Consider the following 20,854-nt stretch of genomic DNA (forward strand, 5'->3'; position numbering starts at 1 on the left):
CGTTCAATAGAGAAGTCCTTTGACAGGTGAATCTGTATATTAACACATCACTCTCTTCTACAGGTTGATACTCTGTTCTTTTATCTTTGCTAGGAATCATAGGAATTTTAGAACTGGAAGGGTCTTTTCTCATCACTTCGAATATTATCTTGAAATTTGTTGGTGAATATTTTCCCCCGTGCTCTTTCACCTCCTGGCTAGTGAAACCCACCAGACCTAGGCACAGAATCTTACAGAACAGAAAATGGTGGAGTCAGGATGCATTAAGGCCCCAGCTGGCACCGTCGGTCGTGAGACAAAGCACATTCACGCTGAAGTGGGGGCCAGTGGAAGCCAGTCTGCGCGGAGCAGGATGGAGCAGATACAGGGAGAGGCCAGCAGGAGAGACTAAGTGGGCCCTGCCAGAGGGAGGTGCTTCCTGCCCTTGAGCCGTGTGGAATAGATTTCTGTTTCTTAAAACTGAAAGGAGCCTTGAGTAGGACGTAGCCTGGTAAGGACTGGGTGATAGAGAGATGCATTTTGGAGTGCGAACAAGAAAATGGGTGGAAGTAGGTGGGCCCACAGCGCTCCTGGGCCCTGAGCCTTGAGCCTTTTTCAAAGCTACCGGGCTCTGGACGCACTCCCAGAGCACAGGAGCTTGTCTAGAGCCTGTCAGCCTGTGCACGGTGGGAGGGAGGCCAGTGTGTAAAATCCAGCGTGTGTGCCCCAGCGGCAGAGCCTCTGCTGTGTGCAGAGCCACTGTGTGAAAATAAAGCACCCCCCTTGCCAGTCTTCAGATGGGCAAGTCAGGCCAGCCCCGTCAGCTCCACAATTTAGAACCACAGATTCCTAAAACCAGAAGGGGCCTTAGAGAACTTTTCTGCCGAAACCCATGCACTGGAGACACCCATTTCTGCTTACCAGTGTCTCTCCAACTACATCCCCTGGATCATCAGACAAGTTTCTCCATCCCAGATCACTGGGGATTGCAACTGCCTCTGGTGGGACACCTGGCAAAAATAAGAATTAGAGACGCTGGGGGATGTGGGAACTCCAGTTGTAACCACTGCTTTTTTTCTTGTTCCTGTCTAGCGTGGGCCTAGCCTTAATCTCTTTTTTGTTGTTGTTCATGAGGAAATCAACCAATAGGGCCAAACCGAAAAGCTTTTTTTTTTTCTTTTAACTATTGTTTAAAATACCCGCGTTTTTCTCTGATACCTGTTTGCAACAGTACTGGTAAATGCAACTTGAGAAAAGACGCAGAGGTGTTTGCTTTTCAATCCCAGTTTGCACCCAGGGTTTGGGGGGCTTGAGGTGAACCTTTGGTAGGTGGGTAACAGAATGTGCTCTCCCAAGCTGATTGGCTGATGCTCTCAAGATTTCACTTGCCAGTGCTTGTTGGAGGTGCTTAAGAATTTCATTTTCTAAGAGGATATAAAGTTTGGTGAGTGATAAGGATTCACTACTTCCAAAAGTTGCAAGAGAACAGGAAAACACCTGAGGTCCATCCGCTTGAGCCCACTGTGGTGAGAGGTGGGGGCTGGCCCAGGGGCACATGACATGTCCCCATCTCAGATCCTGGCTCCAAGCAGCCCTAGAGCTTCCTAGGGATCAGGCTTCCCATACCAAGGTGTGAGAAACGAGGAAAGGGATGTTGTGGGGCTAGCAACTTTGGCAAAAGCTTCATTCAGATCATGGTGACTTGAGTTTCAATCTTAGCTTCTTCAGAGTTCCACCGTGACATGGTCAGGAATTTATCTTGGGTTTCTCTGTTGCAAAAACATCTTATCACTTATCTCCCCAGACTACAGTGGGAAATAATTATTCAAAATTACTCTTGCAGACTTTTAGCAAATCATCAAAGTAGTGGCAGATTTCTCCTTCCTAAGTGACACTCATTTCCCCAATGCACTGTGGGTGTACAAATGACTCACTGCATTGTTGGCTTTTTGTGGATCTTCTCTCAAGGGACTTAATTCAAGGGTCTCATCACTATAAATCCAGGCGCTTTCTTTCAGTTGTGAGATGGAATTTATCTGTTAACCCTAGGAGAGTTTGTCAATGCAAAAGAGCAGGCCTCCGATATTGCAGACAGTCCCAGGCTCTCTCCTCTCCCTTCCTTTCCCCAGGCAGGAGCCACCTGAAGACTCCTCAGCTGTGAGACTGAAGGCATGAGTCTTACCTGTATCCCCTGGTTTTCCCACCAGGCACCGAGGTGATGATTCAAATGCAGCAGTGGGAAATTCTAGAATTTGTCTGATGAACTGTCATCTATCCTTTACTCCCACATTGAGTCCTTAAGGAAAAGGTTCTTCCTGGATGGCAGGACTTCAGGTATTTTCTAATCCTAAAGCCCAGAGGGGTAGAAATGGGGCATTATGTACTTTCTGGAGTGGCCTAAAGTTAGGTTACTTCATAAAAGGCAAGCTCTTCTTTTTGGTTTGATATTCAAATGTACATATAAAATTTTTAATTACCCAAACCATGAATATATTTTTATTGTACAAATATATACATAAAGATGTCCCTCCGCCCCCACCTTGCTTTGTCCCTTGTTCTAATCCCCTCCCCAGGGGAGAAATCCCACAGCATGTAGCCCAAGTCTGGCTTCTTCCACCTGGTACAGTGTACTGGAAATTTGTCCATGTTGTATCAGTAATTTCTTCCTTTCCGTCACTGAGTAGTACTCCATTGAATGACTATACCACAGTTTATCACCAGTTGATGGACATTTGGGTGGTTTCCAGTTTTTGGTGATTATGATTAAAATGGCTATAAACATTTCTGTAAAGTTTTTTTTATATGACCAAATATTTTCACTTCTCTTGGGCATACCTAGGACTGGGGTTGCTGGGCTGTACGGTGGTGTTTAACTTTATAAGGAACTGCCCAACTGTTTTTCCAATGCACCAGACCATTTTGCATTCCCATGTCCAGAGTTTAGAACACTGCTTGCTCTACATGCTTCTCAGCACTTGGCACTGCAGGTTTTAGACGCTTTAGCTATTCTAGCAGGTGTGGAGTGTCATTTTGTTGTGGTTTTGATTTACATTTCCTTAATGACCAATGATGTTTAGTAGTTGAACTTCATGTACTTATTTAACCATCCACATATTTTCTTGGTGAAGTGTGTTTGCATTTTCTGTTGATTTCTAAATTGAGTTGTTTATTGACATTGAATTTTAAGAGCTCTTTCTAGTCTGGACATATGTCCTGTACTGCATTTTAAAGTTTCCTTTTCAGCAGTGTTGATGAGATCATCGCTTCTTATCTCTGAAATTGCTCTCAGTAGTTTCATGCTGTAGTGGTGTTTCTTCAGAGGCCCACACTTGACAAATAGTGGGTGGTTGGGAGGGGAGTCTGGGCAGTAGGTGGCTTAAGGAAGGGACTCAGCGGGAAGCCTGCTGCTTCTCAGTCACTCATGCCTTTTCTCAATCCACTTTTCCTACCAGAGTATCAAAGAGTTTAAACACTGCTCTATCCATCCCTTTACTATCCCTATTTGTGTGCATTTAAAAAAAAAATGTGGTAACATTTATACAACATAAAAATTCTCATTTTAACCATTTCCCATTATACAATTCAATGGTGTTAATTACATTCAGAATATTGTGCTAACATCACCACCATCCATTACCATAATCTGGTAATGGTAATGATTACCATTACCAAAGACTGCACCAATTAAGCATTAACTTCCCATTCCCTCCCACTTGCCCTGCCCGATACCCTGTAATCTTTCTGTGTCTATGAATTAGCTTATTCTAGTTATTTCATGAGTGAAATCATACAATATTTGTCCTTTTGTGTCATGATGTCTTTAAAGTTAATCCATGTGTAGCAGGTGTCAGAACCTCATTCTTTTTTATGGCCATATATTTCATGTTATGTGTATGCCACATTTGTTTATTCATTCATCTGTTGGGTTGCTTCCACCTTTTGACTGTTGTGAATCATGCTGCTATGAATTCTGGTGTGCAAAGAGATCTATTTGAGTCCCTGCTTTCAATGTTTTTGGCTATATACCTAAAAGTGTGATTTCTGGATATAGTAATTCTATGTTTAACTGATTGAGGAACTGCCAAATTGTTTCCATAGCGTCTGCACTACTTTACATTTCCACCAACAATGTGCAAGGGCGATTTCTCCCCACCATCGTCAACAACGCTTATTGTGCTCCACTTTTTTTTTTTTTAATAGCTGTCCTAGTGGGTATGAAGTGGTATCTCTTTATGGTTTTCATTTACATTTCCGTGGTGACTAACAATGTTGAGTACTATTCAGGTACTCACTGGTCATTTGCATATCTTCTTTGCAGAAACATCTAAGTCCTTTGCCCATTTTAAAAATTGGGTTGTCTTTTGCTGTTGAGTTATAGTTCTTTATATATATACTTGTTATATTAAACCCTTATCAGATATGGTTTCTAAATATTTCCTCTCACTTTGTAGGTTTTCTTTTTACCTTCTTCAGTCCTCTGATACATGTTTATGTATGCATACGTTCACTCCTCACGGGGTGAGCAGACTATGCTGGGCCTGCCTTTGGAAAGCCCAGCATTCCAGATTTTTCACTTGCAAGTAGTAAGTACTGGTGGCCAGTCATCTCTAATTGAGGAAAAGGATAAAGAACTCCCCGACTTCTGCCTCAGGTCTTAGCCTTGGCTAGTTTCTCCTGTCTAACTGAGAATCACTAGGCCTATAGCACACAAATAATCAGTTGGCCTCATTTAGCTCCTGCTCCATATTTATCACTATTGATTAGACCTGCTGAGATGGAGGGGTCAATTGGGACCTCAAATCTCTAACACTCATTTGCCATGTGGTTGGTTTTGACTGTTACTCTAATGGGACTGTATTAAAGAAATGTGTTCAGGGATGATTCTGATTGAAAAAGTCTATAAAGCCTGCTACAAATAAGCAACGGCATTGTTTGCCTTGCCTCCGTTTGAACCTGTGGGTATAGCTGAAGGACGTTAGGCTTGCCCAGCCTTTAATTCATTTGGCCTGGGCCCAGGGGCTGAAAACCTGATCCCCAAGTACTTTCATCACATTGGCTGGACTCGACTCCGTCTAACCAGCCCTGTAGTGCCCTGGTGTGTCTGTAAGTGCACTGAAGGCTGTGCAGATTCTCCCTCCAACTTCCTTGGGAAGCCAGACCACTCCTCAATGCCCTTGCGTCTGTTCTCTTTATGCTTTCCTGCCCTGACTCTAGGTGAACTCTTAAACCTCTTCAAAACTCAGTTCAGCTACCAACTCCTCAAAGAAGCCTTTCCCCGATTTCCCAAGGATGGAATTATTTAATTTTCTGCAGTACCTCCATATTTGATGTGTTTTACATATGCTAATTGCTAATAGTGACAGTATTTTTACACATATGGGCTCGTTTCATCACAATTTTATGAGGCAGATACGCTAATATTCCTATTTTGCATATGAGGAAACTAAGGTACAGAAGGTAAGCAACTTGTCCTAGGTCACGGCTTTGAATCAGGTAGCTCTTAAAACATTCTGCAATGTGTTTCTACTGCTGTAGTTAATATACTACATTGCCATCTATTTGTTTCCAAGTCTTCAATACTCTAAGTTCTTTTTTTTTAAAGTGTACAATTCAATGTATTTTATTTTCAGACCTGTGACACCATTACCACAGTCAACTCTAGAACATTTCATCACCCCAAAAAGAAACCCCACGCCCATTATCACTCACTCCTCATTTTCCCATATTCTCAGCCTAAGCAACTACCAATCTAGATTGCTTATCTATAGATTTGCCCATTTGGGCATGCCATATAAATAAATTCATACAATATGTGGTCCTTTGAGACTGGCTTCTTTTACTTAGCATGTTTAAATTTCATTCATGTTGAAGCATGTATTAGGGCTTCTTTTCATGGCCAAAAAATATGTTTTGTTTATCCATTTTTCCCCCAACTTTTAATTATGATTAATAATGCCGCTATGAACATTTGGACATATGCTTTTGCTGCTCTTAGGTATGTAGCTAGGAGTGGAATAGCCAGATCATATGATTACTCTATGTTTAACTCTTTGAGGAACTGCCAGACAGTTTCCCAAAACAGTTGCACCATATTACATTCGCATCAGCAGGGTATGAGCATTCAGATTTCTCCAAACTCTTACCAGAACACTATTATCTGTCTTTTTAAGTATAACCATCCTAGTGGGTGTCATATCTCATGATCTGGATTTGCATTTCCCTCATGAGTAATGAATACTGTAAGTTCTTGACAGCAAGGTCTTACTTGCTCATCTCAGTATCCCTAGTATTTGGCTGTACCAAGATGATGTATTTCCTTTGTGTTCACTGGGCCACTGCAGGGACCCCCAACTGTGACTGGCCAAGCCAGCGACTTCCTCATGAGTATAGGACTAGGATGCAAGAAAATCAAGTCCACCAGTCATTGGCAGTCATTCCTGGGAAATGACGATCACCTCATCTGAACCCAGAGCTAATAGGGACATCATCAGTCCACAAATGAGAAGCTCCACAACCTGAACAAGAGCTGGAAACCAATCGCTAAAGGTGAAACAACTCAAGCAGAATTAAGAAGCAATTCTTTTTGGTTTGGGAAAGATAGGTCTTGAGACTTTGCCACCCATTAGTTACCGAGGAGAAAAACACAAGAGAGCCTCGGTGGGTGGATTACAGCTGTGGATGACCAGCGATGTAGCACCCCTTCCCTAACACCTAACAGGGACTAAAAGCCTGCATTCCAGAGTGCTGTCCTTGGGCTTGAATCCTGCCTCTGCCTCGAACTTCTGTGAAACCCTGGATAGGCTCTTTACCCTCTCAGTGCCTTGAGCTCCACATCTATAAAACAAGGATAATACCTTATTAAGGTGGTTGAGGATCAAATAAGTCAACAGGAGTCAAATGCTGACACAGTGCCAGGTACAGAGTAAGGATCTAATAAACCTGAGCTATTATTCTTCTCACTTATTTAGTAACATGAGCAGAGAAAAATGCTGATATGAGAGGAACATTATCATGTACAGTCATTACCTTCACCTCTGGTGTCTAACAGTGTAGGCATCAATAGCTTTTCATGGAATGAATGAATGGCAAAGTGATTGAGGAGATTTTGTTCAAAGAAAGACACTGGAATGGATATTGGAAGTAAGGCCCAAATGCGCAAGCCGAGATCAATAAAGTCTTTAATTCAGACTTCTATTAAGGAGATAGTTACAGACATCCCTGCATGTGTTCATAAAATGACTATGAGGTGTTGTGTAAAATCTTTTGTCTTAGGACTCATCATTGGCTAAGTTATATTCAAGGAAGTTTTAAAATTAAGGATATATTACTGCATTCAGATGCTTTAAACACTGGATATCCACATAGAGCATAAATGATAACATTGAATTACCTGGAATATTCCGATTGCGATTTCTTAGTCGACTGCGACTGCCTCTTTTCCTTAGCACTTTTATGTACCCAGTGCTTGGGGTGTATTCATTATAATACTTGTATTTATTTACTTGTCAAGAAAATAGATACCGCATTCTATGACCATACCTATTAAAGCACAGATAAAGGTTTTAGCTCAGTAATATATTCTTTTGGTGTTCTTACACTTCCACAAAACAAAACCTCAGGTTATCTTAAGATCCTTTGAATATAAATCTCAACTTTTTTTTTTTTTTTTTTAACATGGGCAGGCACCGGGAATCGAACCCGGGTCCTCAGGCATGGCCGGCAAGCACTCTTACCTGCTGAGCCACCGTGGCCCGCCCAAATCTCAACATCTTTTAATATAGAAAGTTATTCCTTAAAGACCTAAAATCTAAGACTAAATGACTCAGCAGAATGCAGTTTAAACTGGAAGCTGAAGCTTCTGAAAAAGTTCTTTTTTAACTGAGAAGGTGCTAAGTCGCTGAATTTCTTACAGCAAACTATTCAAGACTAGTCTATTTGCCTGAAATTTCATGTTGAGTTACAGCAGGTGATACTTGCCCAAAGGAAATGAGGTAGGGAAAAAAAAAAAACAGATGGGAGCATGTTAAAAAAGTAAGGTGGACTCACTTCAGAAAGAAAAACTGATTCAAAAAGAGAACCAGCTTACTATCTACTAGACTCTTACACAAATGCTAGGGGAAATGGTCAATACTGAGAAAAAGGTGGGTGTGTGGCGGTAAAGCCATAATGCATGTGAAGTCTGAGCTCAAGGAAGCCCTTCCTTTTACCTCAGTACGCCACTCCACCACATTCCACCAGAACCCTCAACTCCTATGTAGGTCTAAATAATAGACCCCACTCTAAAGATACAACCCCTTTAGTATCTGAAGGGTGACAGGGATAAACCTTTAGCAAAAGAATCTTGACTTGAGAAGTGGAAGTTTTGTCTTCATCCTGTGGGTGGGGAGGTTTGGGTGTCTCGGTTCAAGTAGGGATACCAATGATAAGCTCCCTCTTCCTCATGACTTTGGGGTCAACTCCATTTTCCTGGTGTGGAGTTGGGATTCAGGGGGTGGGGGAAAGAGAACTCTGGGAAAACCCACTGTGGTAGTCCCTCTGCCCCATGTGTAGAATTCTCCCAAAGGGAGACAAGAACTCTTGATGCTATGTTGGGCAGAAAATGGTCCTATAAAATGGATATTACTTGACTCTCAGCATTGTTTCTAAGATCAAAATGAGATAATATTTTACTGCATTTAATCCTAGGCACATAAGGACTTGGTAAGTGTTTACTATTATTTTACTGATATGAACCTACAACAATAAAAATAGTGTCAAAGGAAATCTGTTCACAGATCATCAGGAACAAGTGCAACACTCTGATGAAATCCGTAAGACTGCTCATGACACAATAGAGCACAATTTTTCTTTTTAAAAGATGTATCACTTTAGAAGTTACTGCGGCAACATGTAATTTCAAATCTTTCCAATGCCCAAGAAACATAATTTTATATTTTGTCAATTAAAATATCCCTTAAGTATATATACTAGTTGAATTTAAACATTTCATCTGTTAAATATGGATCTCCTGTCCTCTGATGATGTGAAAACTTATTAGAGATGTATGTTTTCCCTATCAGCATTCCTCTCTCAGCTGCACAGTGATTAAAAGGGATTAGGAGACTTACTTCTGTTCTCTGGCCATCAAAAGCGAGAGAGTCCTGAACCAAAAGCATAAGTGAACTGGGTACAAGGGGGATGTGGTAGTTTGGAGCGGTACATACCCAGAAGAACATGTTGTTAAAGTTAATCTGCTCCTGTGGGTGTGAACCTGTTGTGAGCTGGACCTTTTGATGAGGTTATTTCAGATAAGGCATGTCCTGTCTCAGTCAGGGTGGGTCTTAATTCTATCACTGGAGTTCTTTATAAGTGGAATGAAATTTAGACACAGAGAGAAAGCAGTGACAGAGCAGCCAGAAGCTGAATATCAATGGAATCCAGAAGAGAAGTGAAGAGACCAGGAGTCACAGCTATATACCTTGCAACATGAAAAGGTAAGGACCAGCAGCCAGACCCAAAATGCCAATCTTTGGCATCCCCTTGATGCTTCATCACTGTTTAAGTCAGCCCACTACATGGTATTTGCTTGAGAAGCTGAGAAAACCAAAACAGAGTTTCCTCCATGACCAACCACCATATTTAAGGCCATTCCGAAAAACTACTAAGGAATGACACTCGTCTACCACTTAGTTTAACTACTCTACTGATGAGACTACACGTGCTTACAGAGATTCTAGCAGACAGAATCAGGGTGATGAGGTAAAAGGTAACTAAAATAGCTGAAGAAAGATTTATAAAAATACCAAAACACAATTTCAAATGAGACATAGCTTCGCATTGGAAGCTTTGGAAGTAGTCACTGAATTCAATCTGGCAGACATTGTCACCACAAAAATAAAACACCTGGGTAGAGGAGACACAGGCCTGTTTCAGGGTGGTAGCACATTCAAAAAGGAGAACTTTGGGGGGAAAACATTTGCTATGGACCAAACACATGACAGGTACCCAGAATTATTATCCCTATACAGATTTCTTCATCATACATTATCCATTTGTTCCAGCAAGCGAGAGTTGGAAAGCAATGGGGATATGTTTGGTTCCTGCACCCAAACAAGGCATAATTACATAATTGGAAGTGGACTGCGGAATGGAACCACCCTCTTTAGTCAGAATTTTATTTTACATAGAAATGCAAGGATATACATTTTCTTAGTGCAGTGGTACTCAACTTCAGAATTCTGGTGCCCTGTTGCTAAAATGAAATAATAATGCTTATCTTAACGTAAAGTTATATTCTTGCTTTGTTTTGATTACATAGCATTTTCTTAAATCATTGGCCTTTAGAAGCAGCTGATAAGATGAACAAGCAAAAAAATGTTTCACTATGCTTAGTTTGTGAAAGCTGCTTTTTTTGGGTGGTCTTGTTTTTTGGTATGATTTTGAACTGTTTAAAATACAACATTTGGGGCCACGGTGGCTCAGCAGGCAGGAATGCTTGCCTGAGATGCCAGAGACCTGGGTTCGATTCCTGGTGCCTGCCCATGAAAAAAAAGAGAGACAACCCATTAAAAAATGGGCAAAAGAATCAAATAGCCTTTTCTCCAGAGAAGATATACAAAAGGCCAATACGTATGTAAAGAGATGCTCAACATCATTAGCCATTAGGGAAATACAAATCAAAACCACAATCTGATACCACTTCATATTCCCTTGGATGGCTTTAATTTAAAAACACCAACAAAAATGGAAAATAAGTATTGGAGAGAATGTGAAGAAACTGGAATCCTCATACATTGTTGATAGGACTGGAAAATGGTACAGGTGCTGTGGAAAACAGCCAGCAACCTTTGGAGCTGAAGAAACGCCTCCCGGGGAGCTTCATGAAGCAAGAGGCCTGGAGAGAAAGCCAGAAGATGCCACCATGTTCACCATGTGCCGTTGCAGGTGAGAGAAAAACCCTGAACTTCATTGGCCTTCTTGAACCAAGGTATCTCCCTGGCTGCCTTGGATTGGACATTTCTTTAATTTGGACAATTTCACAGCCTTAGAACTGTAAACTAGCAACTTACTAAATTCCCCTTTTAAAAAGCCATTCCATTTCTGGTATGCTGTATTCTGGAAGCCAATAAACTAGGACAACTATGTATAAGTATTTATTTTATTTTAAAATTAATTAAAAGGATAAATGAAACATTTTAACCCCAGAGGAATGACATAAGAGACGAACCATTTCTGTATCAACACACTAGCCTCACATCCACTTTCTCCTGAAGTATACAACTGAGCTTTAATTTGCCAAATGATGGTCAATACATGCTTGCTGAGCATGTAATAAAATTCTGGGTGCAAAGTTAGTCTTTGAAGTTTATAATCTGTTGGGGGAGATATATCTTGAAATTCAGGAGAGGTATTTAATTTTTAATAATTTGAAAAGCAAGTAAAATAACCCCACCAAATGACCATAATTTTTTATATTCCTCATATCAACATCACAAGGGTAAAACAAACTAATGACAACTGTAATCTTAGCACAAATTTTAAATGCTCTTCTTCTACTAATGTACTAATAATATATATTTGAGCCTGAAATATGATCACCTGTTTAAAAAAAAGAGAGACAAACATTCTTTGATAATTCAGAATGAGGAACTTTGGCTTTTTATTCCTCTTTCTTGCTATATTTTTCGTTTTGGATCTATCTTACCTCAGCTCAGGCTCCTCAGAAATACAGCAAGGATGGAACGTCCTCATCGAGAAACTATTTCCTTATTTTACATTTTAAAAGTTAATACTTAAAAAGAAAAAGTCACTTTAACCCCTCATCCCTATGATCTTCATGAATAATCTGGTTGAATACAAGATAACTCTATAAATAAATTTGTTCTTTCTCCTTGAAAAACACGTAAGAAACTTTTTAAGAACTATCAGTTTAAAAAATTTAGTAAGAGAAATTAAAGTACCAATTATTTTTTTCCTCTATTAACAGATGGTGTTCAAGTATTCAAGCATCAATTGCTGTTTGCCTATTAGTTAGTACATTAGCACATCCCCTTTAGTTGTTTCATTAGTGTGCTGGCAGAGTCTTCTTAATCACTCTTCTCTTCTCCTTGATAGTGTCTGTACTCTGGCTTCAGTTCCCATGTGTTTTTGTGGGTCCCTTTTACATTCTGAATACCAATTTCTTTTAAGATGTCCTTCAGGTACCCCTGAAAAACCAAAACCAAAAAATTCCAACAGATTAGATTATGAAGGCAGGAAATTCAATTTAAAATAAAATGATATACCAAGGCACCTTCATAAATAATAAAAATTATGATCCTGAGGAATGATGCCAACAAGATGGCACAGTGAAATGCTCCAGGGTTCTATCCCCCTAAAGAATTTTTCAATAATAAGCAAATACTGGCAGAACCATCTTCCTTAGGGCTCGGGGGAAAATGGGTAAAGGGTTACAGTAACTGGGTGAGAGCTGAACAAAGAAAAAAGCAATTTAAAAATGACAGGAAAACCTCTTGGTGCTCTTTCTTCCTGCCTCACTGTGGAGCCAGCCTGTGCTCTCTGTGCAGTTCCCTGGTTCTGGTTCCAAAGGGAGCAGGGTAACTCTATGTGCAAACTGGGGTGCATGTATGTTTGGGCCAGTTTGGTGGCAGCCTCAAATACTGAACCAGACACTTGTCTTTGTCTTACCATCCCAGAAATTGCTCTGGATGTAGAAGTGGCTTGTGGGCAGTTAAGTCAGTGTAAGAAACAATGAAATATCAGTGTCCTGTTGCAAAGGCTTACTGACTTTAAGACAAAAAATAGAGCAGACAGGACTGAGAGGAAAGACAGTTTCCTATCGGAAGACAACACACTTGGAATTGCATAAATAGGGACATATCTAAGGCCACAAGTGCATGTCCAGGACAAGACATACTCAGAGAAGACCGAAGAGGACTGCATGCTTTTGTTCCTTAGCTTCACCGTTATGGTGGCTTTGCTCTGAAGGAGAGCACCAGCCAGCACAGAGCCAATCTGCAAAGACTGTAGAAATCTTTTTTTTTTTTTTTTAATTTTTGGTAGCTCCTAGCATTCAAGGGAATCTCTGTCATAAAATTAGCTGAATTCAACTTAAGAAACAGCCACCCTAAGAGATTAAATTCCAGAATTAACCCATTAAGATATCCAAATATCCAGTGTGTTACAAATTATTATGAGGCATATAAAGAAACACAAAACAGAGCCCACCCAAAGGCACAAGATAATACATTAGAAACTATCAACAGAGACTACAAGACTTTGAATATACCAGAAAAAGACTTAACAAACAAAAAGGTCTTAAATATGCTCAGAGCACTAAAGGAAAATACAGACAAAAAAACTAAAAAGGACATCAGGAAAAAGATCTATGAACAGAATGAGATTGCAATAAAGAGACAGAAATCATAAAAAAGAACCAAAAAGAAATACTTAGCTGAAGACTGAAATATTCAAAATTTAAAAAACTGAAATTAAAAAAAAAGAATCCCTAGAGGGTTCCAATAGCAGTTTGGAGCTGGCAGAAGAAAGAGTCAGTGAACTTGAAGATAAGACAACTGAAATTATTCAGGTTGAGGAACAGAAAGAAAAAAGAATGAAGAAAAGTAAACAGAGCCTAAAAAACCAACTAGATCTAACAGATATATATACAGAACACTTTACCCTACAGCAGTAAAATACACATTTTTCTCTAGTGCACATGGGTCATTCCTCAGGACAGACCTATGTTAGGTCACAAAACAAGTCTCACTAAACTAAAAGATACTGAAATCACACAATGTATCTTCTCCAGCCACAATGGAATGACGCCAAAATTCAGTAACAGAGAGGGAAATGGAAATTCACCAAAAAAAGGACATTAAAACAATGTCTTAACAACCAATGGGTCAAAAAAGAAATCACAAGGGAAATTAGGAAATGCCTTGAGAGAAATGAAAACAAAAACACAATATACCAAAACTATGGGACGCAGCAAGGGCAGTGCTCTGAGGGAAATCTATAGCTGTAAATGCTGGCATTAAAAAAGAGATGATCTCGGGCGGGCCACAGAGGCTCAGCAGGCAGAGTTCTTGCCTGCTACGCTGGAGACTCAGGTTCGATTCCCAGTGCCTGCCCATGCGGAAAAAAAAAAAGAGAAAGAAGATCTCAAATCAGAGACCCAACATCAAAACTGGAGGAACTAGATAAACAAGGGCAAATTAAACACAAAGCAAGCAGAAGGAAGGAAATAACAAAGATTAGAGAAAAGATAATGAAAAACATAATGGAAAATAAAGAATAGAAACAATGCAATCAAAGATAGGCTCTTAGAAAAGACCAATAAAACTGACAAATCCTCAGGATGGCAAAGAAAAAAAGAGGATGCAAATAAGTAAAATCAGAAATGGTGGGGTGGGGGCAGTAATACTGACCTCACAGAAATAAAAGGATTATATAAGGATACTGTAAACAACTGAATGCCAACAAAGTATAAAACCTAGATGAAACAGACAAATTATTGGAACACACAAATTACCTATTCTGATCCAAGAAGAAATAGAAGACCTTAACAGACAAATAACAAGTGAAGAGACTGAATCAGTAATAAAAAACCCTCCAAGTCTAAGACCAGATGGCTTCATTGTAAATCTCGCCAAATATGCACAAACAGTTAACAGATTCTTCCAAAAAAATGAAGTGGAGGGAATACTTCCTAACTCATTTGGTGATTCTATGAGGCCAGCATTACCCTACCACCAAAGCCATATAAAGATATCACAAGAAAATCAAAATCAATAAGCAAAAATCCTCAAAAAAAAAAAAATAGGAAATCGAGTCGAAAAGCACATTTAAAGAAGTATACACCATGTTCATGTGGGATTTATCCCAGGAATGGAAGAGTGGTTCAACATCAGAAAGTCAATTAATGTAATACACCTCATTAACAGAATGAGAGAGAAAAGACCACGATAATTGGAATTGATACAGAAAAGGCATCTGAAAAAATCTGTACCCTTTCTTGATAAAAACTAGAAATACAAAGGAACTTCCTCAACATGATAAAGGGCATATATAAACAACCCTCAGCTAACATCACACTCAATGGCGGAAGCTGGGAAGTTTCCCCTTTAAGATCAGGAACAATACAAGGATGCCTCCTTTCACCACTGCTATTCAACCTTGTCTTGGAAGTGCAATCAGGCAAGAAAAGGAAAAAAAAAAAAAGGCATTCAAATGAAAAGAAATAAAACTTTTCCTATTAACAGATGACCTGATCCTATATATATAGAAAATCCCAAATAATTTATAGATCTAATAATAAACAAATCCAGCAAAGTGGCAGGATGCAAAATCATTACATGAAAAATCAGTGGTGTTTCTATATACCAGCAGGGAACAATATGAAAAGGAAATAAAACAGTTCCATTTACAATAGCATCTAAAAGATAAAATAACTAGAAATAAATTTAACTAAGACGTAAAAGGATTTGTACATGGAAAACTACAAAATTGATAAAAGAAAACCTAAATAAATGGAAAGATATTGTGTTCATGGATTTGAAGACAAAACTGTTAAGATGTCAATACTACCCAAAGCGATTTATAGATTCAACACAATCCCAATCAAATTCCAACAGCTGTCTTTGTAAAAATGGGAAAGCCAATCATCACATTCATATGGAAGGGCAAAAGGCTCTGCCCAAACAGGCAACACATCTTTGGAAAAAAACGAAGATGGAGGACTCACACCTCCCAATTAATTATAAAGCTATAGTAATAAAAAGCAGTGTGGTACTGACACCAGGACAGAAATATAGACCAATGGAATAGAACTGAGAGTTCAACAATAAACCTTCATACCTGTGGTCAACCAATTTTTTGATAAGGGTGCTAATTTCACTCAATGGAGAAAGAATGGTCTTTTAGAAAAATGGTACTGGGAAAATAGGATATCCACATATACAAGAATAAAACTAGACTTCTACCTTACACAATGTACAAGTTAACTCAAAAGAGATCAGTGACATAAATATAAGAACTAAAGCTATAAAACTCCTAGAAGAAAACATAAGAGAAGCTCATCAGAACCCCTGTATTAGGCAATAGATTCATTAGCAACAAAATAAAAAAAAAGATAAACTGGACTTCAATAAACTAAAAATTTTTGTACATCAAAGGACATTACCAAGATAGTGAAGAGAGAATCTACAGAATGGGAGAAAATATTTTGAAACCATATATCTGTTAAGAGTTTAATATCCAGAATGTATAAAGAACTCCTACAAATCAATAACAAAAAGACAACCCAATTAAAAAGTGAGCACATTTCCCAAAGAAGATATACAAATGGCAAGTGAGCCAAAAAGGAAATGCAAATCAAAACCACAATGACAAACCACTTCATTCTCAGTAGGATGGCTGTTATTTAAAAAAATAGAAAATAATAAGTGTTGATATGGATGCAGAAAAATAGGACCTCTCATACACTGTTGGGAATATACAATGATACAGCTGCTGGGGAAAAGTATTTGACAGTTCTTCAGAAAATTCAGTATAGAACTGCCATATGACCAGGCAATCCCACTTATACAGACATGCCCAAAAAAACTGAAAGTAGGGATTTGAATAGAAATTTTACACCAATGTTCAGAGCATCATTATTCACATCAACCAATAGGTGGAAACAACCCAATCATCTGCCAACAGAGAAATGTATAAACAAAATGTGGCATATACAGCCTTAAAAGGAGTGAAGTTCTAAAACATGTTACAACATAGGTAAACTATGAAGACAGCATATTGAGTGAAATAAGCCGAATACAAAGGAACAACTGTATGATTTCACTTATAAAATAACTAAATATGCAAATTCAGAGAGACTGAAAGTAGGTTGCTGGTCACCAGGGGTGGATAGGGAGTGAACTGGGGTGGGGAATGGGGAGTTAAGCTTAATGGGTACAGAGTTCTGTTTGGGGTGGTGCAGAAGTTTTGGTAATGGATGGTGTTGATGGCAGCACACTATTTTGAGTGTAACATTTTGAATTATGTTCTTAAAAGTGATTATACTGGAAAATTCTGTGTTGTACATAAGTTACCATGTTAAAAAATTAAAAAAATGTTACCTAGGAGTAAAAGGAGTAACTGAGGTTAATTTTCACCCATTAGTAAAATATAGTTGACCAGCTAATTAGCTACTCATCTTGGTAGGTGTAGGACTGATGTGTGATGTGTGTGTGAGGGCCAAAGGAAAGATGTGAGTAATTATGCAGGACAGAACTTTGTATCATGTTATTTTAGCTCCCTGAAAATTCAAAGGACATATACCAAATGATTACTATATTCATGGAAATTGTTGGCTACAATTAGTATAATATAAAACCCCATTTCTGTTTGCCAATGTGAAGGCCAAAAGGCATTCCTTTATAGGCAGACTAATTTAAATTATAATACTTCCTTCCTGGAGGAGAAAACTTATTTTCTTGTTGCAGAACAAACCAATCTAACCATAATTTTTGTGTATGCCTCAACTGAAAGTATCAATTACAGTATCAGAAAGACTCATTCCATTGAAAATATTTCTTAATGAAATTTATCTAAAATGTGCCCCAATCCTTAAGATCCTGGTTTAAAGAATAAGAAAATTTTTAAACAATGAAGTCATATAAGTTTTGTGCTAGTCAAAATTAGCAACTGATGTATTTCAGTTTGTGGTGCATGTATCGCCAAATATTTCCAGCATATTTTTTAATTAGAATTTTTGTTATCCATTAAAAGGTGTTTTAATTCTGATACGGAAAAAATTATATAGAAAGAATAAATGATTAGACCTGAGTCACATAATGCAGTCTAAACAGAACTAGCGGAAAAGCTAGTATGGAAATATGGGTTCAAATTCTAGTTCTGCACACTGACAGCAGTATGACTACAAGCAGGTAACACTTTACCTGACCCTCAGCTTTTCTGTCTACAGAATGAGGGGGCCGGATGGCATCAGTGGTTCTCTATACATCTGCTTAAAAACTCTTCCAGCTCTTACATTTCAGGGTCTCTGAGTCCTGGGTGTTTTGTTTACTTCTCTGAGCCTCACTATAGCTGGAGAGGATGTATTATCAACACAATCTAACCCACCTTAGACTGCCTGGAGCAATGCTTGCTAGTCTGTCAAGTCCTTTCACAGGCTGGGAGGCTGTCTCCTGGAAACAAGAGCTGACTAGCACAGGCATTACACACTGCTTCACTGTAAGGCTCTGAGTGGCTCCGCGCTCCGGTGAGCAGCCTCCCACTCCAGCAGACAAGCCCCAGCAGGTGGCAGCAACGGTCTACATGAGCCCTGGGTTCCGAGGGAGCCAGTGAATGAGTAAGCATAAGGGCTTGAGACACCCAGGTAACAGGCATGTCTGCCATCTGCTTCTTCAAATCACATCGAAAAAATGGGACACTACCCAGGAACTACTTTCTAATTGAATGGGATTCATAGAAGGAAAAAGATGAGCTGGGCACAAAATATTTTCAGTTTAAGTGCCAAGGACCTAAAATCCCAAAGAATAGTTTATTGTGTGTTTGTTAAAACCCTGTGTACAAACAACCAAAGACCTGTGGAAGGATTTCAGTGAGTGAGACATGCAAAGAGCAATCCCCATGAGCATTCTGGTCACCTACAGAAGCTCACTTGACTTCAAGGGCTGCACGCCCATTTATAATCTAGGTACCGAAAAAGAAAAACCTAACAAAAATATTAAGAAAGTCTTAAGTGCACAAATTTAGTTGCTTCCATGTTTATTCCACCCTCATTTTGGCAAACTTATATAATAAAGTATATATTTTTTAATATATGAAAATATCCCCTTTTCCCCTCTTGCAAAGTAAGAATGGAATAAGATATTCAGTCTCTCAATATGTGAGATAAAAATGGGAATAGGGTCACAGTGACTAGCCACCATAACAGAATTTTTTTTTTTTTTGGTGGGGAGAGACAAACCTCCGGGATTTCTATGATGTTTCTAAGAGCTACTGGAGACCACTTTATTCTAACTAAATGAATTAGGTTGGCAAGAGAGCAGATGCACAAGCATTAGCAGAAAAGGCAGTAGTAGCAACAGGGAAAAACAAGGTCAGAACTGCACCACCCCTACCCCACCTCCCAGAGAGAACAGGAAGAGCCGGTGAGATATATCTTTAAGCAGAGATAAATCTTCCGCTTAAAATTTTTCAACGACTTCCTCTCTGACCGCTGCATCAAATTCCAAACTCCTTCCTAGGCATTCATTGAGGTCTGGCCTTTCATTTTGGACACTTTTTGATAGTGCCTCTTCCACATACTTGCTCTTTCTGTATCTACTTGCTTCTCTAGTTTTTTTTCCAAGTGTTGTTCCCCTTCCCTGCAATGCTTATTCCCTCCCCTCTAGTCTGAATTCCTTACCCTTTAAGACTAGGCTCAAATGTCAGTTACTTGGAGAAACTTTTCCTAACAGACCCACCCCTTAGATTTACATTTCACATGTAGAGATATCAAGGATAGTCCTTATTATATTGTATTATAATCCTTTATTTACAAGTCTCTCTCTCCCATTAAGTCACGTGTCCCTAAACTAGAGTCAGATATCTTATTCACCTCTGTAATCCCAGAGTTTTTACAGCACTGCTTTGCAAATCACAGGGTCTCAGTACACTTTTCCTGAAGTAAGAGCAGACAAGGGAGTAAGAGGACTCAGGGAGGGGATGAAGGGAGGGCTGGGGCAAGGTAAAGGGCTGAGAGTAGATCAGTTACAAGGTCTACAGGAATAAACTATGCTAAACTCCAGTTCTTTTCCATTTTTGGACTCAGGCTCTGGTTAACTAGACAGGGCAATGACCCAGTTAGAGAAATAAAATTTTACACTAAATTATACTACTTGAATTTGAATACTTACTACTAAAATCTGCTTTAAACTGCTAAAATATTGTTGGAGACAAAGCCAGTTGAAGGGGAGATTTTTAATGTAACAGGATTGAAGATTAATTGGCAATCTCATTTTTCATTTTGTATTTATTCATTTACTGAGACATTTACTGTACGACTTGCCAGGCAGAGTGGGTAAAAAGACTAAAGTCAGTCTTCTCACAGAGTTCATGGGATGTATATTTGATAATCTGAATTGAACACTAATTGTGCTGACAATAAGAGAAATTATTTCTCCTTTCACTGAATCTACATTGATTGACCTTTCAATTTAAGTTTTTGCCTAATCACTTGTATTTTAAACCAAGCATTCTAGAACTGAGTAGAGACAACCTTTCTGTCACATAGGATTGAGGAGATTTCTCATTACAGACTATGTGCAGTACTGCAGCACAAGATCTGAAATAATAAACTGGCTCAGGTCCAGCAATTCATCAAAGGGATGTGTGGGAGAGTATTTACAGCAAGCCAGACTGTGGAGAAAAAAGGGATACAATATCATAGCTTCCTTGGAAAGAAAAGGCAAAGCATATACTTGACCAAATAGGTCAGATGATTAGGATGCAGTTTGCATTTGTGAGATAAGATACAATTATGGTGGCCAAAAGCCAGAAATCCACCTCTCAACTTCTAATTTTCCCCCAGAACTAAGATAAACCTATGTAGAATCACAAAGCATAAGAGCCTACTATTTTAGTCATTTTTCTCCTTCTTTCTCTCCTTCCGCCCCCTGCCATTTCTCATCATCATCTTTTTCTCTACTTCTCTGCCAACCAAATGGAGAACTTGTTTGCAAAGCATCTAGGCACTCTGATGACAAGCATTACATACATAATGAGTCAACTACAGCTAAATTCCCAGAAATTGACCTAAACAACATACCTTGATAGAGAAGTGAACACCAAGTATAGATTCTTTAGGTAAACTAATATAAGGATCCTATTAGGTTTCTACTCAAAG

At 39.0% G+C, this 20,854-nt stretch overlaps 1 protein-coding gene across 3 annotated transcripts in view; it reads right to left on the reverse strand.

The window, feature by feature from the left end:
* Positions 1-11,880: 11,880 nt before the first annotated feature.
* Positions 11,881-20,854, reverse strand: part of GTF2F2 (general transcription factor IIF subunit 2) — a 204,462-nt gene continuing 195,488 nt past the window's right edge. For all 3 annotated transcript variants that reach the window (XM_077158285.1, XM_077158286.1, XM_077158284.1), the window contains one exon: positions 11,881-12,164. In XM_077158285.1, the coding sequence (XP_077014400.1) occupies positions 12,045-12,164 (120 nt within the window). In that variant the 3' untranslated portion in view covers positions 11,881-12,044. The remainder of the gene's footprint in view (positions 12,165-20,854) is intronic.

This window comes from Tamandua tetradactyla, chromosome 4, assembly GCF_023851605.1.
Source record: "Tamandua tetradactyla isolate mTamTet1 chromosome 4, mTamTet1.pri, whole genome shotgun sequence".
Taxonomy (NCBI): domain Eukaryota; kingdom Metazoa; phylum Chordata; class Mammalia; order Pilosa; family Myrmecophagidae; genus Tamandua; species Tamandua tetradactyla.